Raw genomic sequence first — 19,122 nt, forward strand, 5'->3', positions numbered from 1 at the left:
ATGTCAGGGAGAATTACAAAGGTCTTGAAGAAGAAGGGGCAACACTGCAAATATTGACTTGCTGCATTAACTCATTCTAACTGTCAATATAACCTATTGGTACTCATAATATGATTACAATTATATTTCTGTATGTGATATAAACATCAGACAAACACTAATAAAAACCAGAGGCCAGCAGATCATGTGAAAATATAATTTTGGTGTCATTCTCAAAACTTTTGGCCATGACTGTATACATGTATACATGCGGATGTTAATGCGGTTCAATGTGTGGATGGTACCCGGGGCTGGAGAAGAGGAGACTCTCACCTCCAGACCCAGGTACCATGGTACCTGTAAAAAAAAGAATTTAAAATAAAAAATAAATATATATTTACATAGAATTATATAGAAGGTTTGCTGTGTCTGTTAACGTAGTGTCCAGAGGCTGGAGGCGCTACCAGGAGACAGGCCAGTACACCAGGAGACGTGGAGGGAGCCATAGGAGGGCAACAACCCAGCAGCAGAACTGTTACCTCCTCCTTTGTGCAAGGAGGAACAGGAGGAGCACTGCCAGAGCCCTGCAAAATGACCTCCAGCAGGCCACAAATGTGCATGTGTCTGCACAAACGGTTAGAAACCAACTCCATGAGGGTGGTATGAGGGCCCGTCGTCCATATATGGGGGTTGTGCTCACAGCCCAACACAATGCAGGACGCTTGGCATTTGCCACAGATCACCAGGATTGGCAACTGGCGCCCTGTGCTTTTCACACATGAAAGCAGGTTCACACTGAGCACATGTGACAGACATGACAGAGTCTGGAGACGCCGTGGAGAGCGATCTGCAGCCTGCAACATCCTTCAGCATGAACGGTTTGGCAGTGGGTCAGTAATGGTGTGGGGTGGCATTTCTTTGGAGGGCCGCACAGCCCTCCATGTGCTCGCCAGAGGTAGCCTGACTGCCATTAGGTACAGAGATGAGATCCTCACACCCCTTGTGAGACCATATGCTGGTGCGCTTGGCCCTGAGTTCCTCCTAATGCAGGACAATGGCAGATCTCATGTGGCTGGAGTGTGTCAGCAGTTCCTGCAAGATGAAGGCATTGAAGCTATGGACTGGCCCGCCCTTTCCCTAGACCTGAATCCGATTGAGCACATCTGGGACATCATGTCTCGCTCCATCCACCAACGTCACGTTGCAGCACAGACTGTCCAGGAGTTGGCGGATGCTTTAGTCCAGGTCTGGGAGGAGATCCCACAGGAGACCATCCGCAACCTCATCAGGAGCATGCCCAGGCATTGTAGGGAGGTCATACAGGCACGTGGGGGCCACACACAATACTGAGCCTCATTTTGACTTGTTTTAAGGACATTACATCAACCTTGGATCAGCCTGTAGTGTGTTTTTCCACTTTAATTTTGGGGGTGACTCCAAATACAGGCCTCCATTGGTTAATACATTTGATTTCCATTAATGATTTATGTGTGATTTTGTTGTCAGCACATTCAACTTTGTACAGAACAAAGTATTCAATGAGAATATTTCATTCATTCAGATCTAGGATGTGTTATTTGAGTGTTCCCTTTATTTTTTTGAGCAGTGTATATAGGTTTTATTACTAGATGTAAAGAAGAAAACTAAATACTGTAAAATAATAAATCTCCTCATATGTTTCCCCTTATTATCTCCAGTAATTGTATTATTACTGTTATGCACACGCCCGGACTGACTGGGGTGTGCTTGATTAGTGATCCCACTGTACCATGAACCGAGGAGTGCCTGGAGGGGCGTAACTAAGTATCAACCCGATCCGACCAAGGTCGCATGGCAGCTCAGTCGACTCCGTGCACCAGGGAGGAACCGAGCAGAAGGACCAGGTGCTACTCCAGGTCAGACCCCGGACATCGCTGTTGGAATGCAGGAACTGGGGAATGCAGGAACAGGCAGGTTAGGCTGGCATACAGACAGGTGGGTATTGGCAGGCACAGTTGGTATGCAGACAGGTGGGTACTGGTAAGCACGGCTGGTATGCCGACAGGGAGGTACTGGCAGGCACGGCTGGCGTGCAGATAGGGAGGCACTAGCAGGTTGGAGCGCAGGCTGGATAGGGTCCAGTACAGACTGGGATACAGGAACAGAGCCGCAGATGCGGTAGACAAGCAGAGTAAAGCGAAACCGCCGGAGCGGAGGACAAGGCAGAGCAGAGCGAAACCGCCGGAGCGGTGGACAAAGCAGAGCAGAGAGGAACCGCTGGTTCGGTGAGCAAGCAGAGCAGAGCGAAACCGCCGGAGTGGTGGACCAGGCAGAGCTGAAAGAAACCACTAGTGCGGTGAGCAAGCTGACAGAGCGAAACCGCAGGTGCGGTGGACAAGGTAGAGCAGAGCAAAACCGCCGGAGCGGTGGACAAGGCAGAGCAGAGAGAAACTGCTGGTGCGGTGAGCAAGCAGACAGAGCAAAACCGCAGGTGCGCTGGACAAGGTAGAGCAGAGCGAAACCGCCGGAGCGGTGGACAAGCAGAGCAGAGAAGAACCACCGGAGCGGTGGACAAGGGGGAGCAGAGCGAAACCGCAGGAGCGGTGGACAAGCAGAGCAGGACAGGGCTGAAGGTGCAGGCAGAGAGGACTGGGCTCTGTTCACATGGAACAGACAGGAAAATACAGGAAGACGGTTAGAACACAGGAGGTAGATATGGAGGAAGGGAAAAGAGACAAGCAGAACCAGATACACACAAGGTACTTACAACGAAGTAGCGAGTGGACTCTAAAGTCACAAACAGAAGTAGAGAGACAACGAGTTGGAGCTAGGTGCAGGTTCAGACACTGCAGAAAAAGGGAAGGTACGGATATAGAAATAAACAGACAACAGGCTAGGAGATAGTTCAGACAGGAACTGACACTGGAACGAAGTCACAGGTAACAGGCCTGGGAATACAGCCCCCAGGATGGCGGAAACAGACAAGATGAGAACAGGACCTGGCAACTCAGAGGCGAAGGAGCATACTGATTGTTAGTGTTGCTCAGGCACCACCTTCAGGGTGGAGGGGGTTTAAATATCCAGTGACTCACAGCAATAGGCTGGGGATGCATTAGGAGCGCGCCCACAGCAGCTATAAGAATCAGGAAGCAACCGGGCCGCCGCCCTAAGCAGTCAGACAAGGGACAAGCACACAGCATGAACTGGAGCAAGGTTTGCAGGCTGGACTGATGGGTAAGATTGCGGTCTTGCATAGTGGGAGGTGGTGCACTATGCAAGCACGCCACCAGGGATGTTACAATTACACAGGATTTTTATGATGTTACATCGGCTCATCTTCTTCTCATCAGGTCTCTACAATATCAGATCAGTGAAGATCTTCTATATAAGAGAATTTTCCTGATTTTATCCATCAAGGATGGATATGGACAGAGACAAGATGGTGGAGAGGATGTTACACCTCACCCTAGAGATCCTCTTCCGGCTTACTGGAGAGGTGAGAGATTCTGATGACGTTACATTACATCATTCTTATCTATGGGAATAACAGATGGACAGAACTGGAGAGGTGAGGACTCTGGAAATGTCTAGAGTGAGATGTATTAATGTGTCTCTCCATAACCAGGATTACACAGTAGTGAAGAAGACCTCTAGTGAGCGCTGTCAGGCCCCTGTGTCTGAGGGATGGGGAACACCCCTGAGCCCAATCACAGGGCCTCCACCTCACCCCCTGATACACGAGGACATCAGTGACCAGAAGATCCTAGAACTCGCCTACAAGATGATTGAGCTGCTGACTGGAGAGGTGGGAATGCTGGGACATTATACAGTAACGCTATGAAGGGATCGGGGGGATGATGGTATCATTGTATGTGTCAGGTTCTTATAAGGTGTCAGGATGTCGCTGTCTATTTCTCCATGGAGGAGTGGGAGTATTTAGAAGGACACAAAGATCTGTACAAGGACGTCATGATGGAGGTTCCCCAGCCCCTCACATCACCAGGTAATAGACAGGACTAAATACACACGGCCTATAATTATCTGTATGTAAAGAACGAATTCAGTCCATGAATTTTCTTTCCTCCAGTTCTATCCAGTAAGAGGACAACACCAGAGAGATGTCCCCGTCCTCTTCTTCGACAGGACTGTAAACAAGAAGATCCCAATGTTCCTCAGGATCATCAGGTAGATGGAGAGAAGGTGTCATGAGATTTCCCCTATGATGTGTAGACGGCTGTGAAGGTCTTGTGCTCAGTCTTGTTTTATCCACCAGTATTATATGTTTTATACTTGTGTAATGAGAACGGTGGAGATGGCAGGATTAGAGCTGATCATAGATGGGACTTCTCCATCTGTCTGTGACTTTTACGATATTTGTTTCAGGGTGAAGATCTGACCCATATTAATACTACAGAGACATATGTGAGGGGTGTTGAGTGGTGTAAAGAGGAGATTCCTACATATGGCTGGCCAGGTGAGTAGTGACCACTAAATACAGAGAAGTCATTGATTCTTCTCAGTCACCGGCTGTGGTTGCTTTATCAGTAGTGTAGTCCGACCTTATCACAATCGTGTGATCTCCATTTTGCCTCTAGATCACAACATTCTCCTCCACCCAAAACTGTTGAAATGACTTTGGGTATTGAAAACCCTTTTCTATAGAACTTGCAACCAGGAAGATCCACCTCCCCCTGGGATCTCAAATTTGGACTCATTAGACCAAAGCACAGATTTCCACTGGTCTAATGTCCATTCCTTGTGTTCTTTAGCCCAAACAAGTCTCTTCTGCTTGTTGCCTGTCCTTAGCAGTGGTTTCCTAGCAGCTATTTTACCATGAAGGCCTGCTGCACAAAGTCTCCTCTTAACAGTTGTTGAAGAGATGTGTCGGCTGCTAGAACTCTGTGTGGCATTGACCTGGTCTCTAATCTGAGCTGCTGTTAACCTGCGATTTCCAAGGCTGGTGACTTGGATAAACTTATCCTCAGAAGCAGAGGTGACTCTTGGTCGTCCTTTCCTGGGGCGGTCCTCATGTGAGCCAGTCTCTTTGTAGCGCTTGATGGTTTTTGCAACTGCACTTGGGGACACTTTCAAAGTTTTCCAAATTTTTCAGACTGACTGACCTTTGTTTTTTAAAGTAATGATGGCCACTCATTTTTCTTTACTTAGCTGCTTTTTTCTTGCCATAATACAAATTCTAACAGTCAATTCAGTAGGACTATCAGCTGTGTATCTACCAGACTTCTGCACAACACATCTGATGGTCCCAAGCACATTTATAAGGCAAGAAATTTCACTTATTAAACCTGACAGAGCACACCTGTGAAGTGAAAACCATTTCCGGTGACTACCTCTTGAAGCTCATCAAGAGAATGCCAAGAGTGTGCAAAGCAGTCATCAAAGCAAAAGGTGGCTACTTTTAAGAACCTAGAATATAAGACATATTTTCAGTTGTTTCACACTTTTTTGTTAAGTATATAATTCCACATGTGTTAATTCATAGTTTTGATGCCTTCAGTGTGAATGTGCAATTTTCATAGTCAGAAAAATGTTTAAATTTAGAGAAGGTGTGTCCAAACTTTTGGTCTGTACTGTATACCCGTGCCTTCGGAGATGAGTATATGGTGTGTATATATTCATAGAAGGGGCCTACAAAAGACATTCCTCTCAACACTATATACATCCAATCCCATCTTACATTGTCAAAAGCTTTTTCAGCATCTATTGCAGGTAAAGCTGGTGTTTCTCTTGTCCTTGGGTTAAGATTTATCTTAAGTGTCAATAGTACTTTTCTAATGTTTCTCGTGGCCGGTCTACCCTTGATGAAACCTGACTGTGCGCGTGATATTAGCTTTGGCATGATGGTGGCCAATCTATCTGCCATTATCTTGGAGAGTATTTTGTCAACATTTCTGAGAGAAATCGGTCTGTATAAGCCCAGGGCCATTGGGTCTTTTCCTGGTTTATGTAATAATTTGATATAGGCCATGACGCTTGAATTAATCATTCCTTTTCCCTCCAGTATGTCATTAAATAGATCTGTTAAAAGAGGGGCTATGTCTTCTATTATCGTTTTGTAGAATTCACTTGTGTATTCATCTGAGCCTGGTGCTTTGTGGTTGTGGAGTTTTTTGATGGTGGTTATTTTCTCTTCTAGTGTGATTTTGGCGTTTAGGTGTTGTTTAAACTCATCTGTCAGTTTTGGTAGTTTAACCCTTTCTAGTAAAGTGCTATTTCCAAACTTTTCAGTAGAGGTGTTGCTATACAGATCTCTGTAAAAGGATCCTAGTCTTTCTGTTATTTCCCTGGGATGTTACCCTTCGAGTCCTTCAAACATTGGGGGCCTTGTACTGTTAACTTATTTCTCACCAGATTCGCCATCATTTTCTCTGATTTATTTCCATATTTGGATAAGTTAATTTCGAGATCCCGCTGGTATAATTGTTCCCTTTTTTCCACCCACACGATCTTTGTTCCTTCAACCACTTTTCCCTGTTATGTTTATTCATACTGGTTTGAAATTTGGTGTAGGCATCTCTAAGTTTCTCAGAGGCCTCCTCGAATTTTTTTTGAGTGTTTCTTTTTTTGCCACAGACATATGACATTATTCTGCCTCTTGTTACCGCTTTTACCATTTCCCATAGTCATTTATTATTTTCCCTATTCTCTTCGTTATCTATTAGAAAATCTGACCACTAATCCTTTACTCTTAGGGTGAAGCCTTCATCATCTTTCAATAAGGAGGAGTATCTCCATAACAAATCTGAACCTTTTGGCGTGTATCAGCTATATCTAACAGTATCAATGCATGATCAGATATTACTATGTTTTGCATCTGGGTATCCTCTACCCTTCTTAGTATGTTTGCCGATATGAGAAAATAATCTGTTCTGGATAGCGAGCCACACGCATGCGAATAGAGAGTGGACTCCCTATTCTGAGGGTGTAGTAGTCTCCATGCATCACCTAACCCCGTAGACAAACAAAATGGGTAAAACTCTATCCTGTCTTTTGGCGGTTTTGGTCGCCTTTTGATAGTTCTTCCTGTCCTCCTCAACATTGACCACCTAACTTAGAGCACCTCCCACTATTCTATTTGTGCCCAGGTCTGCTATTACCTTTTTCTCCAGTTGATGAAAGAAGATTTTATTATTTGTATTTGGTGCATAGACATTGTATAAGCTATACGTTTCTCCCCTACAGGTAATGACAGAATATGAAGTCTACCGTCTTCTCCCACATAAGTTTCACTCATCTGCCCATTTATATTTTTATTCATTAATGTGAGCACCCCTGCTTTCTTATCAACTGATGATGCCCCGAAAACTTTACCCACCCACATTTTTTTCATTCTCCGGAAATCTTTTTTTTCAAAATGGGTTTCTTGGAGTAGAGCTACATCTGGCTTCAGGCGTTTCAGGTGACAAAGAATCATCATATGCTCTTGCGGAGAGCGTATCCTTTTAACATTCCATGAAATTATTCTCATAATTTTTTCCAACATTTTTTTGGGTTACCTTTTCCCCCAACTGTCTGTTTTTTCTCCCCCATTTTTTCCCTTTTCTCCCCCTTTCCCTGCTTTCAGCTGCAACTGTTCAAGTGAGATAACGTGTGTAGATGAACCGCTCCAGGATTGTATTTTATTATAGATCCCTACAAACAAAACTTGGCTTTTTTAAACTGTAAACATGAACCAAACTTGATGACCATGTTAATAAATGACCCCAAGCTTATATACAGTATTTTAAGCTTCTTTGACTTCACTTCTTCCTGGTCAAATCTCCCTCACCACGGCACCTCCTGTATCATTTTATTTATTTATCTATCACCCCCTTTTTTTTGCCACATTTTCCTTTCCAATTGTTCCTATAGCCCCTCTTTTCAAATTATACCCTTATTATTGTCCCCCCCCCCCCCCCCCCCAGACTCGTCCAACATATTACATGAAAATACAAAACATTCAGTACCCTCCTACCAGTTAGCCCTTAACGGATATTACTGGGGAGTGACCAAGATCTGGATGAGGCAAGGTGGTGAGACACTTGGAGGGTATATGTGAGGAATATCACAGAGTCTTATATAATCAACGTCCTGAGTAGACTCCCATATCTTTCCCCAAGAGTGCTTTTACTCACTGTCCCAACAGTTCTTTCTTTTCATGGGGTTTTTGATCTCCTGTCTTGCCTTTGCTTTCTCGGTGAATTTGATGAGGAGGGGGGTGATCACCCGATGTCTTTTTCAGGTGTTCCTTGAGACTCTCTAGGATCTGTTCTTCGTGCATAGGGGCTGTACTGTTGTTGTAGATTCAAGATGTTATCCATGAACGCTTCCGCTGCTTTCGGATCTGTGAAGGGTCTGGAGTATCCATCCCACAGTCTTATATGAAGAATTGCTGGATATCTTAATTGAAAATGTATATTTTTGCTAAATAAGACTGAGAAGATTAAAGCAAAGGATCTGCGTTGTCTGGTTACTTCAGCTGAAAAGTCTTCAAATAGTGGAAGTTTTACCCCTCGGACCAACAGGGGCTGTCTGAGGCGGCGATATTTCTGTATAATGTCATTTTTATCAGAAAAATCAAGATACTTTACTATTACTTGTCTTGGTCTTTTATTGTCCCCTTTCTCCATATTTCCTGGTGGACCAATGCGGTGCACCCTTTCAGATTTGCGTCCTGTTATGATGTCCGGTGCTTTGGGTATGTCTATTTCACAGAGTTTTTTCAGCTCTTCATAGGGGAATGTCTCTGGCAGTCCCACTATTCCGAGATTACTCCTTCTGGATCTGTTCTTCAGGTTGTCTATTCAGTCTCTCAATACAACATTTTCTCTTGTAAGTCTAGCCAGACTCTCTTGATCAGTGTGCGCATCGTCCTCTATTGCAGATATCCTTGTTTCTATTCTGTTTATTTACTCAGTGGCCTCATGTAGCTGTTCCTGCATTGCCTGCAGTGCCTGTGTCACTGATTCTTTCAAGGTATGTAATATCTCAGGTAATAGTTTATCGGCCACCTCCGAGGCCAGTCTCTTATAGTCCAATCCCAGTACCTGGGTGTCTCTGTTACCATCAGTGCCAGTGTTCATGTGCGTCTCCAGCCTGCTTTCCTCTGCAGTGGCGCGAGCGTCTGCATGTACCAGCACCATGACACCTCCCTGAAAGCGCGGGCTGTCTTGTTTTTGGCATTGCTGCGCAGTAGATATTTTTCCATGTAGGTGGGACGCGTGCCCCACCGTTCAGTCTTCCTGACTTGCCTGGTTACGGAGCCTATCGCCGCTATTTGTAGCCGGTATTTTAGTAAGGTCTGTGGAGGTGACGGGAGCTCAGGAGTCATCCTCCCTACATGACCGGCGCTGGAACCAGAAGTCCTCAATTTTGCATTTCTATTGGAAATCAAGATCCTAGAGTCTGGAGGAAGAGTGGACAGGCCACTATCCAAGCTGCTTGAGGTCTAGTGTGAAGTCAGTGATGGTTGGGGAGCCATCTCTTCTGCTGGTGTAGGTCCAATGTGTTTTATCAAGACCAAAGTCAGCGCAGCCGTCTACCAGGAAATTTCAGAGCACTTCATGCTTCCCTCTGCCGACAAGCTTTTTGGAGATGGAAATTTCATTCTCCAGCAGGACTTGGCACCTGTCCACACTGCCAAAAGTACCAATACCTGGTTTAAAAACAACAGTAGAACGGTGCTTGATTGGCCAGCAAACTCGCCTGACCTTAACCCCATAAAGAATCAATGGGGTATTGTCAAGAGGAAGACGAGAGACACCAGACCCAACAATGCAGACGAGCTGAAGGCTGTTATCAAAGCCACCTGGCCTTCCATAACACCTCAGCAGTGCCACAGGCTGATTGCCGCCATGCCACGCCACATTGATACAGTAATTGATGCAAAAGGAGCCCCAACAAAGTATTGAGTGCATTTACTGAACATACATTTCATTAGGTCAACATTTCGGATTTTAAAATCATTTTTCAAGCTGTTGTTATAAAGTATTCTAATTTACTGAGATAATGACTTTTGTGTTTTCATTAGCTGTAAGCCATAGTCATCAACATTGACAGAAATAAACACTTGAAATAGATCTCTCTCTCTGTAATGACTCTATATAATATGAGTTTCACTTTTTGTATTGAAGAACTTAAATAAATCAACTTTTTGATGATATTCTAATTTAGTGAGATGCACCTGTATAAAACCAAGAGGCTTGGTTTTTATGACAGAAAATGTGTTGGTATTAATACAAACCGTATTGGAATCCCAAGGCTTTTCATTTCTGGAGCCCAGCCCGCCTAAACGTGTCAGCTTCCATTTTTACCATTATACCTCTGGAAGAACCTTTCCTCCAGCCACGGGGCAGCTGCAGCGGCTTTTTATGTTCTTATAGGTGTTGTGCCTACACACAACAGCCTTAGGTTAGTGCTATCATCGATTATAACCTATCCCTAACCAGGCGGAATTGCCCTATTTTGTATGCGCTTCTGTCCCTCTCCAGAGCTTTTCAGTCTATAGCAAAAGTGACTATTTTGATTCCACAGCCACTTTCTGGAAATTATCAAGAAGTGCATGTTGGAGAGTGAAAATTGCAAATGTGTCATTTTATTACCCAACACATAGTGCCCAGATTGTGCTCCAGGAGACACACACCGTAAATTAAGTGGGTTCTTCTCACAATAGTAATTCCAAATACATGGATGCTAAGTATGGTTTGGTCACACTGCAAGGCTCAGAAGCGAGGGGGAGATTTGACTTTGGGAGAGTGGATATTGCTGGATGGGTTTATGGAAGCCATGTTGCTTTTCAAGAGCCTTTATTAGACTATGAACTGTCATTGTCTTGGTGAATAATGTAATTTTTTAAAGAACATGCATTTTAAGGAGTGTTTGTAGAAATGTTCAAAAATATAAATTTTAAAGATATTTTATTTAAAATTAATAATTGTGTTTTTTCTTAGCAGATGATTATACCAGGAGATCAGAAGGACAGCTGACAACTTCAATTTTTAAATCGGATGATCTCGAGATCCCACAGGATACAACTGAAGTGAATGCCATTACTCCAGATATAACATCATCCCTTCACAACAAAGATCTATCATCTGATCCTTTGAAACAGGTCCTGTCTTCTGATTCATTACCGACTACTAAGGAAAATCAAAGTCACAAAATAAGCATTAAAAAACAAACTGCTTCTAAAGCAAAGAAGCCATTTTCACTTTCAGAACCTAGAAAAAGTTTTCCCCTCGAAAAATCTTTCCTTAAACATCAAAAAATTCACACAGCGGAGAATAGATTTTCTTGTTCCAAGTGTGGGAAATGTTTTAACCAGATATCAGATCTTGTTTCTCACCAGAAAATTCACACAGGTGAGAAGCCTTTTTCATGTTTAGAATGTGGGAAATGTTTTAACCGGAAAGCGCATCTTGATTGCCACCAGAGAACTCACACAGGGGAGAAACCTTTTTCCTGTTCAGAATGTGGGAAATGTTTTAACCAGAAATCAAATTTTATGAAACATCAGAATACTCACACAGGGGAGAAGCCATTTTCCTGTTCAGATTGTGGGAAATGTTTTAATCAGAAATTAGATTTTGTTACTCACCAGAGAACTCACACAGGGGAGAAGCCTTTTTCATGTTCAGAATGTGGGAAATGTTTTAACCGGAAAGCGCATCTTAATAACCACCAGAGAATTCACACAGGGGAGAAGCCTTTTTCATGTTCAGAATGTGGGAAATGTTTTACAGAGAAATCAAGTCTTATGAAACATCAGAATACTCACACAGGGGAGAAGCCATTTTCCTGTTCAGACTGTGGGAAGTGTTTTAATCAGAAATCAGATCTTGTTACTCACCTGAGAATTCACACAGGGGAGAAGCCTTTTTCATGTTTAGAATGTGGGAAATGTTTTAACCGGAAAGCACATCTTATTAACCACCAGAGAATTCACACAGGGGAGAAGCCTTTTTCCTGTTCAGAATGTGGGAAATGTTTTAATCAGAAATCAGATTTTGTTAAGCACCAGAGAATACACACAGGGGAGAAGCCTTTTTCATGTTCAGAATGTGGGAAATATTTTAAACAGAAAGCTCATCTTGTTATCCACCAGAGAACTCACACAGGGAAGAAGCCTTTTTCCTGCTCAGAATGTGGGAAATGTTTTAACCAGAAATCAAATGTTGTTATACACCTAAGAACCCACACAGGGAAGAAGCCCTTTTCCTGTTCAGAATGTGGGAAATGTTTTACAGAGAAATCAAGTCTTATCAAACATCATGGAACTCACACAGAGAAGAAGCCCCTTTTTCCAGCTTAGAATGTGGAAAATGTTTGACCAGAAATCCAATTTGGTTAAACACAAGAGAACCCACATAGCCGAGAAGCCTTTTCCATGTTCAAAATGTGGGAAATGTTTTGTGAATAAATAATCTCTTCTTGGTCACCAGAAAACTCATACTGGGGAGAAATCTTTTTCATGTTCAGAATGTTGGAAATGTTTTAACCGAAAATTGTATCTTCATAAAGGGGTTGCTCACTACTAGGACAACTCCTTCTCATTCCTCATGTTTGGCCTTGTTAAAATAAAAACACTCATACGCACCTCCCGTTCTGGCACTGTTCCATTGGTGTCACAACTTGCTTTCCCGGGGCTCACATAAAGTTGTTACATCACACAAGCTCTGTGCCCAATCAACGCTGCCTTCACTGTCCTCGCCTTTGGATGTATTGAACATCAACAGGAGGGACATAGCACCAAGAGAATGCACACACTGAAAGCACTCTCGTCAGACCGTGTTCCTGGGGGAATTATAAGCAATTTACAGCCTCCAACATGACTTTCGATATGGGAAAGAAAGAAGAGATCAGAGGTTAGTCTGAGGTCCTCCACCTCTGTCAGCATGCCTGGTGTGCAGCGTTTCTTATGGAAGGTCTTATCTTCCTGCTCCAGAGCTATTACTGCCTCACCTCAGCATGGAAAAAAGCAGTCTAAACCCTCATGATGCCAGACAGCTCCAGCCTGTAAGTCCTGCAGCAATTTCTCTCTTAATGTAGGCCTCACAAGAAAACAGCTCCACAAATCTCCCTGTACGCTCACCAAAGCCCACATACTGAGCAGTGCTTGCTTCACAGGGACATTTACCTCCCAGCCACAGGTTATTCTGATGTGGGGAACAACATAACTTATTTGTATATCAGATTGTATCTATCCCTACTAAAGAAGATATGGAGCAATATATTCAGAGGCTGGAGACCACATACAATACTGAAATACGTCCCCTCACTTCTATCCTGTCACAGCTTACTGACGAGGTACAGAGATTAGAGGATAATGTCGTCCAAGTTAGAGGCCATCATAATGCTCAGAAACTAACACTGGATCTTCACAGCCAGTAAATAAACCATCTGTTTAATATGGTTGATGATCAAGAAAATCGCAATAATATCTGGATAAGGGGTATACCTGAAAGCATCAATGCACAAGTGATTATGTCAACACTGCGATCATTATTCATAATATCCTTGGTGATCCTATTGATAAGGAGCTGGAGATTTTAAAGGCACACCGTACAATAGGCAATCATGGCCCAGATCCTGAGCGTCCAAGGGACATTACCTGTCGCATACATTTTTTCAATGTAAAAGAGGCCATTGTGAGGAAAGCAGAGGAGTTGAGTCCTGGTGATTTCAATGGAAAACGCATATAATTGCTCACATATCTATCCTGAATGACACTTGCTAAAAGAAGGGTATTGAAACCACTACTTGATGCCCTCTGGGAAAATGGCCTGATGTACTCCTGGGGCTACCCATTCTAGCTGTAAATTTTCAAAGATCCAAGCAACATGAGACCTATTTGTGATGCCCTGGACATTCCATATATCTGACTGGCCACCTGCTCCACCATTGCCACAGAGAGTTCCAGCACATCACAGAAGGCGTTCAATGGATCAGGAACTTGATGGTGATGCAACCAGATGGGAAAGGAACCTGCCAATCATATGAGCTCCTGAAATGAATCTAGTCTTCCTTGATGAGAGAGACAGTTTTCAGATGATTACTTATTTCTTTAAGCATATAATTAGATACAGTTGTGCACAAAAGTTTACATACCCTGGCAGAATTTTTGCTTTCTTGGCCTTGTTTCAGAGAATATGAATGATAACAAAAAAACTTTTTCTCCACTCATGGTTATTGGTTGGGTGAAGCCATTAATGTGTTTTCTCTTTTTTAAATCTTAATGACAACCAAAAACATCCAAATGACCCTGATCAAAAGTTCACATACCCCAGTTCTTAATACCGTGTATTGCCCCCTTTAACATCAATGACAGCTTGAAGTCTTTTGTGGTAGTTGTGGATGAGGTTTTTTATTTCCTCAGATGGTAAAGCTGCCCATTCTTCTTGGCAAAAAGCCTGCAGTTCCTGTAAATTCTTGGGCTGTCTAAAATGAATTGTGCGCTTGAGATCTCCCCAGAGTGACTCAATGATATTGAGGTCAGGAGACTGAGATGGCCACTCCAGAACCTTCACTTTGTTCTGCTGTAGCCAATGACAGGTCGACTTGGCCTTGTATTTTGGATGGTTGTCATGTTGAAACGTCCAAGTACATCCCATGTGCATCTTCCGGGCTGATGAGTGAAAATTTGCCTCCAGTATTTGCTGATAACGTGCTGCATTCATCTTTCCTTCAACTTTTACCGAGTTTCCTGTGCCTTTGTAGTTCACACATCCCCAAAACATCAGCGATCCACCTCTGTGCTTTACAGTAGGAAAGGTGTTCCTTTCATCATAGGCCTTGTTGACCTCTCTCCAAATGTAACGTTTATGGTTGTGGCCAAAAAGTTCAATTTTGGTCTCATCACTCCAAATTACCTTGTTCCAGAAGTTTTGAGGCTTGTCTCTGTGCTGTTTGGCGTATTGTAGGTGAGATACTTTGTGGCATTTGCGCAGTAATGGCTTTCTTCTGGCGACTCGACCATGCAGCCCATTTTTCCTCAAGTGCCTCCTGATTGTGCATCTTGAAACAGCCACACCGCTAGTTTTCAGAGAGTCCTGAATTTCAGATGATGTTATTTGTGGGTTTTTCTTTGCATCCCGAACAATATTCCTGGCCGTTGTGGCTGAAATCTTTGTTCGTCTACCTTTGCTGTGCTATACAGTTCAACTACCTTTTTCCATAGATCCGTTGAAAATTCTTTTGCTTTCCCTATGACACACAATCCAGAAACGTCAGTGCACACACACTGATTACCAGCAAACAGGTCACAGGTGAGGATGTTAATTCTGCTGGGGTATGTAAACTTTTGAGCAGAACTGTACCATTGCTACAGCTGTGGATACAAAAGGTCTAATATCCCATATTTATAGGCAGTTACTGGCCCTATATTTGGATAAATATCCTTTGATAGTTAAGACAAAATGGGAGGAGGATGTGGGTCCCTTATCTGAGGAGCAATGGGGGAAATACTGGATTTGACACCGAAACTTTCATTGTCAGAGTCACAAAGATTGTCCCGAATTCTTCTTATTCATAGGGTATATAGATCCCCAAGTATTTTATTTAAAATTGAAATACAAACGGATGACGCATGTCTTAGATGTGATCAAAATGACGCCCACCTGATGCATATGACGTGGGAATGTGTAAATATTGGCGACTACTGGAAGGGTGTGATCGCTCTTGTACTATCTGTATTTGGGATACAACTTCAGTTGGAACCTAAAATCTGTATCCTAGGACTCCTGGGAGAGGATGTAGACCCAGACTCCATATGGCAATAGCTAGCTCAGGAGTATTATTCCAAGCCAGAAACTTGTTGGCACTACATTGGATAGACAATTCTCCCCCAACGATAACAGAACTAAAATCCAGGATAAATAACACTCTATGGTTGGAAAGGGGATCTTATATTAAAGGAACGCTCTCAAGAAATCCATACACATATAGGAACAATGGTTAATTACCCCAGGTATTGCTTCAGAAAAGCTCAGAAATACTATACTAGACCGTTTGTCTATTTCCTTATAGTAAACCAGGAATTTATATCCAAGGTGTCAGCAAATAATAATTGTCTCAGTCCACACAATTGCCTCTTCTTAGATATATTCTTTTTCTTTTGATGTCGCAATAGGGAAAAAAATAAACAGTCAGGAATATTTCAGATATTTATGTGCAAATGTAAAATTACTGTTCCAAAACATTGTACTATAGAGCGATATTGGAATTTATATCATTGTAAACTGGTTCTTGTATTGTTTACTGGTTTTTCTTTCTTTTTATTTTTTTTTGTCATAAAGTTTATTTAAAAAAAAAAACAAAATGTTGGTCTTTCTTTGTTTTGTTAAATAAAAATGATCTGATTGAAAAAAAGAAAGGAGCGAAGGTCTTTACTAGATCAAACATATTGTTATGATCTGCAACATAAACTAAGGAAAGATAGGGGAAAGCTGTCCCTACAGTAAGACTAAGCTGAATCCCTATGATGTAGCGGGCTGCCTGTTCCTTGTGAACAGACCCGCCTTCGTCCTCGGCTAGTCTGAATGGAGACCTATAGAAACAAGGGAGGGGTCCCTAAATGAACTAAGGACTGGGACAAAAATGGGACACCTCCTAAACAGAAGTTGTTGCAGAGCAAAAAGGACAAACTGACAAAAAGTACTAAAGGTCTCAGAGGACCAAGAACTGACAGAGATAGGCACCGAAGCACCTGGCTAGAGAGACAGTCTAAACAACACTGAAGTCCAGCAAAGCCAGAAGGGCGGAGCTGGAATATATAGGCAGCTGGTCACGTGACCGCAAAACACAAGATAGCAAAAACTAACAGGAGGGTTCTAACACATATACAAAATATCAAGATCACATGTGAAGGTACTTGTACGAATTCGCAAATAAATGTGGTCTCTCATTGGCAAGAAGGTTACATCCTCAGATGCAAAGGACATACAGTATAGATGAAAAGTTTGGACACACCTTCTAATTTAAAGATTTTTCTATATTTTCATGACTATGAAAATTGTACATTCACACTGAAGGCATCAAAACTATGAATTAACACATGTGGAATTATATACTTTACAAAAAAGTGTGAAACAACTAAAAATATGTCATATTCTAGGTTCTTCAAAGTAGCCACCTTTTGCTTTGATGACTGCTTTGCACACTCTTGGCATTCTCTTGATGAGCTTCAAGAGGTAGTCACTGGAAATGGTTTTCACTTCACAGGTGTGCCCTGTCAGGTTTAATAAGTGGTATTTCTTGCCTTATAAATGGGGTTGGGACCATCAGTTGTGTTGTGCAGAAGTCTGGTGGATACACAGCTGATAGTCCTACTGAATAGACTGTTAGCTGCTTTTTTCTTGCCTTAATACAAATTCTAAGTAAAGAAAAACGAGTGGCAATCATTACTTTAAGAAATGAAGGTCAGTCAGTCTGAAAAATTGGGCAAACTTTGAAAATGTCCCCAAGTGCAGTTGCAAAAACCATCAAGCGCTACAAAGAAACTGGCTCACATGAGGACCGCCACAGGAAAGGAAGACCAAGAGTCACCTCTGCGTCTGAGGATAAGTTTATCCGAGTCACCAGCCTCAGGAATTACAGGTTAACAGCAGCTGAGATTAGAGACCAGGTCAATGCCACACAGAATTCTAGCAGCAGACACATCTCTTCAACAACTGTTAAGAGGAGACTTTGTGCAGCAGGCCTTCATGGTAAAATAGCTGCTAGGAAACCACTGCTAAGGACAGGCAACAAGCAGAAGAGACTTGTTTGGGCTAAAGAACACAAGGAATGGACATTAGACCAGTGGAAATCTGTGCTTTGGTCTGATGAGTCCAAATTTGAGATCTTTGGTTCCAACCACCGTGTCTTTGTGCGAACCAGAAAAGGTGAACGGATGGACTCTACATGCCTGGTTCCCAACGTGAAGCATGGAAGAGGAGGTTGGATGGTGTGGGGGTGCTTTGCTGGTGACACTGTTGGGGATTTATTCAAAATTGAAGGCATACTGAACCAGCATGGCTACCACAGCATCTTGCAGCGGCATGCTATTCCATCCGGTTTGCGTTTAGTTGGACCATCATTTATTTTTCAACAGGACAACAGGCTGTGTAAGGGCTATTTGACCAAGAAGGAGAGTGATGGGGTGCTACGCCAGATGACCTGGCCTCCACAGTCACCAGACCTGAACCCAATCGAGATGTTTGGGGTGAGCTGGACCGCAGAGTGAAGGCAAAAGGGCCAACAAGTGCTAAGCATCTCTGGGAACTCCTTCAAGATTGTTGGAAGACCATTTCCGGTGACTACTTCTTGAAACTCATCAAGAGAATGCCAAGAGTGTGCAAAGCAGTCATGAAAGCAAAAGGTGGCTACTTAGAAGAACCTACAATATAAGACCTATTTTCAGTTGTTTCACACTTTTTTGTTAAGTATATAATTCCACATGTGTTAATTCATAGTTTTGATGCCTTCAGTGTGAATGTACAATTTTCATAGTCATGAAAATACAGAAAAATCTTTAAATGAGAAGGTGTGTCCAAACTTTTGGTCTGTACTGTATGTATCCAAAATAAAAGGAGCACCAAGACTATAAATTCATAGCCCCACTGACATAGCTGAAGCATTTTGTTGCCATTGTAGCTCGCTATATAATATTCATGAACAATACCACGACATGCCGCCTAATATTCTTGAAACAAAAATTGATAAATATATTAGGACACTGCCGTTCCTTCCTTACAGACCCCTGAGCAGGAGATACTAGACAAAACTTTCACTTAACAAGAGATAGGAGAGGCCAATAAATAATTCCCTATCGGGAAGAGCCCTGGGCCAGATGGATTCAATAATAGATTTTATAACATGTTTGCACCTCTGTTATTACCATTTTTAGCCAAAGTGTTCAATAATATCTCAGAAGACTCCCCCTTTTGCCCCCCAATCACTTAAGGCTCATATAATGGTTTCATCAAAGCCTGGAAAATAATCAAATACCTGCCCTAATATTCATCCAATATCATTAAATAATGTAGACGTCAAAATATTCTCTAAAGTAATTACATCACGGCTCTCCCACTATCTACCCTCAATTGTTAGCAACGATCAGGTTGGCTTCATTAAGGGCAGAGAAGCTCGTGATAATAAAAATAAAACGTTGTTAATTTCACATGCAAAAAA

At 42.6% G+C, this 19,122-nt stretch overlaps 1 protein-coding gene across 5 annotated transcripts in view; it reads left to right on the forward strand.

The window, feature by feature from the left end:
* The window catches only part of LOC141218909 (uncharacterized), a 31,283-nt gene extending 19,003 nt beyond the window's left edge, over positions 1 to 12,280 (forward strand). The window contains exons 2-8 of one of the 5 annotated variants that reach the window (XM_073665962.1): positions 1,677 to 3,192; positions 3,309 to 3,454; positions 3,584 to 3,763; positions 3,838 to 3,961; positions 4,046 to 4,143; positions 4,342 to 4,432; positions 10,905 to 12,280. In XM_073665962.1, the coding sequence (XP_073522063.1) occupies positions 3,377 to 3,454; positions 3,584 to 3,763; positions 3,838 to 3,961; positions 4,046 to 4,143; positions 4,342 to 4,432; positions 10,905 to 12,265 (1,932 nt within the window). In that variant the 5' untranslated portion in view covers positions 1,677 to 3,192; positions 3,309 to 3,376 and the 3' untranslated portion in view covers positions 12,266 to 12,280. Of the gene's footprint in view, positions 1 to 1,373; positions 3,193 to 3,308; positions 3,455 to 3,583; positions 3,764 to 3,837; positions 3,962 to 4,045; positions 4,144 to 4,341; positions 4,433 to 10,904 lie in introns of those variants that run through there. The other 4 variants (XM_073665960.1, XM_073665965.1, XM_073665961.1 and 1 more) reach the window with 4 other exon arrangements.
* The last annotated feature ends 6,842 nt before the right edge of the window (positions 12,281 to 19,122 follow it).

The sequence above is a fragment of the Phyllobates terribilis genome, unplaced genomic scaffold (assembly GCF_046119375.1).
Source record: "Phyllobates terribilis strain yellow unplaced genomic scaffold, ASM4611937v1 Scaffold_251__1_contigs__length_2838608, whole genome shotgun sequence".
NCBI lineage: Eukaryota > Metazoa > Chordata > Amphibia > Anura > Dendrobatidae > Phyllobates > Phyllobates terribilis.